Source organism: Nuphar pumila, unplaced genomic scaffold, assembly GCF_984573655.1.
Source record: "Nuphar pumila unplaced genomic scaffold, dmNupPumi1.hap1.1 HAP1_SCAFFOLD_1022, whole genome shotgun sequence".
Classification (NCBI taxonomy): Eukaryota; Viridiplantae; Streptophyta; class Magnoliopsida; order Nymphaeales; family Nymphaeaceae; genus Nuphar; species Nuphar pumila.
In genome coordinates, this window is record NW_028323565.1 from 23571 (window position 1) to 27730 (window position 4160).

Consider the following 4160-nt stretch of genomic DNA (forward strand, 5'->3'; position numbering starts at 1 on the left):
CATCTTGGTCAGCACCCCGTAACTCGGGTGCCCCATGCGGCGGTGCCAGAGCTGCCCAGCCTCGGACTCCTCCGATGGCGGCGCACGCTCTGCGGCGGGCGGCTCCTCAGCCGCCAGTGCAAGCTCACGATATGTAGAAGCTTGGATGCACACCGTCCATAGGCCGCGGCGCTGGGTAGCAGTCATGGCGACGAATCCGCCATACTGGATGCAGCACTGCTTTCCACTGAGGGTGACTGTCGCGCCGCTGCTCGTAGCGCACGATAGGGAGACGAGGTTGGTGAAGAGATCCGGGATGAAGTAGACCCTCTTCAGCACTGCCTCCTGGCCGGCGGCGTCGAAGATGACGTTGCCAATGCCCACGGCGTTGGCGCACTCGCCGTTGCCGAACTTGATGGGGACGACTTCCTTCAGCGACATGTAGTCCTTCAGGATGGAGCGGTCGTGCGTCATGTGCGACGATGCTCCTGAGTCCAGTACCCACTCAGATGATACGCGTGCGGCGACCTGCGCAACCAAAGCAACACCCCCTTTCGGCGGGTCAGGGCAGTCGGCCTTCCAATGACCTGTCTTCCCACAGTTGTGGCAAGCATCCTCACCTTTGGGAGATGCTCCTTTGCCTTTGGTGCCTTTGCCGCGCTGGCGACGATCGCCATTGCGTCGCTTATGACGCGTCTGCGCTGTCAGCGCCTTGGATTGCTCCTGATCCTCCTCCTGCACGGATGCCTTCCTCGAGGCAATGCGCTGCTCCTCGACGAGCAGCTGGGAGAACACCTCCTCCATCGCCATGGACGTCTCCCGTGGCGCACTTAGGTAAGTCACCACAGAGTCGTAGGCCTTTGGCAGACCGGAAAGGAGCGAGCATACGATGTCGTCCGTGCTGGTGGTGTCTTCGATCTCAAGCAGGCTATCGTGGATGACTCGAGCACGCGCAAAATATGCCGTGATTGGCTCAGAGCCCATCCGAAGTGACATCAGATCCCTGCGAAGTTGAAGACGACGGGCGAACGTCCTGGACTGGTGCATCGTTTGTAGCGTTTCCCAGGCCTCGTTTGCAGAACGAGCCTTGGAGATGACGTGCAGGAACTGGTCCGAGACGCAGAGCTGCAGACTTGAAAGAGCCTTGTCGTCATGGTCGCTGCCATCAGCGACTGGTGCTACAACCGCATGCCACCATCCTTTCTGCGTCAAGAATGCCTGCATACGAATCTTCCAGACATGGTAATTCTTTGCATTCAGGTGCTCGAAACGGGGCTGCGAATCGCTCATCTTGACCTTCAATACTCACGCGCTGCGTAGCTGTCGGACGGTCCAAGGATGGCGAGGTCAGATATCGAAGTATAAAGCGACACGGAACGTAGCTGAACCCATAACCTGTTGGAATATGCCGTTTACATACAGAATCAGACAAGTAGTGCAGCAAACGTGCTGCTTATATACTGTAGACGTATCCAATGAAAGTCCTAGAAGCGTGTATCTCGTAAGCATGTCTACGTTCACGTGATCCAAGGAACTCACCATGCGCACGTTCTATGCTTGGGCTAATCCACTATTAGCTAAGCTTCCTCACGTAAGACGCCATACAATTTGTCACTGACTGACCAATATACACTGAATCTTAACACGAACAAATCATGGCGTTGCGTATGGAACGCATGCTCGCACTCGGCAGTGTGACACGCGACGCACGCGTGCTGGCGTCAGCGCCCCTGGCTGATACCCGTCTGCCTGAGGTCATCGCGGCCCTGCGCGAGAAACATCCATTCGCTGAGCCCCCGGACCCGCTGGAGGACAACACTCCGCCGCTGCGCGTTGACGAGGACACTTTCAAGCGCGCTCTGGAGCGACTCGAGGCCAAACGCGGCTCGGCAGGTGGGCCCACCGGCATGACGTACGAGCACGTGCTAGCTGCGGTGAAAGGCTCGTCCGAGGCCTTCAATGCCACCCTAAAATTCATCAACCACATGCTTGCGGGCAAACTCCCGCGCCATCCGTCGCTGCTAGACTCGTCCCTCGTGGGCTTGCAAAAGCCCGACGGTGGGGCAAGGCCCATTGCGATAGGGGAAATGCTATACCGCCTCGCAGGCTTATGCGCAATGACCGCGTGCAAGAAACTTGGTCGTTCACTTGCGCCTCTCCAGCTCGCGGTAAGCGTTTCTGGAGGAGTAGAGGCCCTTGCACACGCCGTCCGCTCAGCGCTGGCGTCCAAACCCGAGGCGGCATTACTGACCGTTGACATGGCAAACGCCTTCAATACAGTGGACCGGTCGGCGCTCTTCAAGGCGGTACAGAAACACGTGCCCTCGTTGTTGGCGTACGTTCAGTGGTCGTACGGCGCCCCTACAAACCTGCATGTTCTTGGAGCGCAGGCGGGCACTCCTCCGATTCAGTCATGCATGTGGGTGCGCCAAGGCGACACATTGGCCATGCTGCTCTTTGCCCTTGTGTTGCAACAGATCCTGGAGCGCACCTCAGCAGCGGCGCCCACCGTCGCCACAATGGAGATCGCCGACGACATCAGCCTGGTTGGCAAAGTGGACGCGCTGCGTGCCGTGTTTCTCGCGCTCACAGGGGCGCAAGGGGTTGCGAGCGTTGGCTTGCGCGTGCAGCCGCTCAAGTGTGCGCTCACCGCGGGCCCCTCGCCGGCAATTGCGGCGCTGGCGGCAGACCTGGGCATCATGCATTGCCCGGAGGGAATCACGGTATGCGGCACGCCGATCGGCACGGACAGGTACGAGGCAGCGACCCTGGACGCCCGCGCGGACTCCGTTATCGCACAGATTCACAAACTCAGGGCCTTGCCGGTCAGTCTTCAGGCACACTTTGCCTTGCTCCGATCCTCCCTGTCCCTTCGCATGGCGCACCACATGCGCACGGTGCCGTGGGGCTCCCTGCAACACAGCGTTGCGCGAGTGGAGGAAGCCATTACAGCGGCCGCTGTTGCGCTTTTTCAGGTGCCTGTAACTGGAGCGCGGTCGGTGAGTGCGATTCAACAGCTCAAACTCCCCTTGCGGCACGGCGGATTTGGGCTGCGCGACGCAACGTCGCTTGTCGCAGACGCGGCGCTGGTGGCGGGGGTCTCCAAAGCGCAAGCGGTTATGAAGGAAGGCCCGGATGCATGCAAGCCATTCTCGAGTGTGACAAGGCCGGGGTTGTTGACCGCTTGGCGACGTGTCTTTGATGATGCATCCGAGGCATGCAAATGGGACCAGAGCGCGCGTGACCTGCCAACCGAGTTTGTTGAAGCGGAGCTGCCCGGGGTTCAGAAGTCCGTGTCACGCCTCGTTGGCGATCGCTTGGGCGCGGCCTTCCTCGAAGCTTGCGACACTACCACCGTAGACGGTCAGCATCTGCGTGGCTAACTGCGCTGCCCACCGCGCCCACTTTGCGCCTTAGCAATGGAGAATTCTTTGCAGCGGGGCGTCACCTGCTCGGTCTAGGGGTGACAACGGCGATGGATGTTCCGCCTTGCCACTGCACCGCCGGCGACTCCACGACGCCGGACCACGCTCTCTCGTGCAACCGCAATGCAGGTGAGGCATCGATGCGCCATAACTACTGGGTTTCGGCCTGGCGCCATGCCATCCACCGTGCGGGCTGCGCGTCTAGCGTAGAACCGCAATACAGCAGCCTTGCAGCTGCGGGTGCGCAGGGGGCTGCTGGTCTTCGTCGCGGGGATATTTTGACTGTCTGGCCTGACGGCCGCGTCCGCGTCATGGACTGCGTTGTTACGCACCCGGTGGCCGCATCGTTTGTTCGCGATGCCGCAGAGGTTGCCGGATCCGCGGCAGCGAAGGCGGAGCTGCGGAAGCAACGAGCCTTCGAGGAGTTTGGGGAGGGCTCCGCTTACGACTTCATCCCACTCGCCGTGGAGTCGTTTGGCCGCATGGGCTCCGCCGCCTCGCGTTTCCTTTCGGAGCTTGGCGACTTGGCGGCAGGGGGGGGGAACCGGGTGTCCAAGGCTGCCTTCGTACGTGGCGTCCGTCGGGAGCTCAGCTGTGCTTTGTGCAAGGGCAACGCGCGCATGTACTACAAGTCCCTCTCTCGTATCGCCGTGAACGTCGGCTCGGCCTTCCATGCAGGGTGTGATGCACCGCAGGAAGATCCCGGCGTAGCTTAGGTTGCTGGTTTTCTTGTGTGTTTTGTCTTAGTTTGTGACG

General features: G+C 60.4%; 1 protein-coding gene across 1 annotated transcript; it reads left to right on the forward strand.

Moving 5' to 3' along the window:
- Positions 1–1634: 1634 nt before the first annotated feature.
- On the forward strand, positions 1635–3362 carry LOC149809577 (uncharacterized). Its single transcript, XM_089994756.1, has one exon. The coding sequence runs from the start codon at positions 1635–1637 to the stop codon at positions 3360–3362; it is 1728 nt and encodes a 575-aa protein (XP_089850882.1).
- Positions 3363–4160: the final 798 nt, after the last annotated feature.

Excerpts from the sequence above, each read along its gene's own strand:
- LOC149809577 (XM_089994756.1), top strand. The coding sequence starts at position 1,635 with ATGGCGTTGCGTATGGAACGCATGCTCGCACTCGGCAGTGTGACACGC.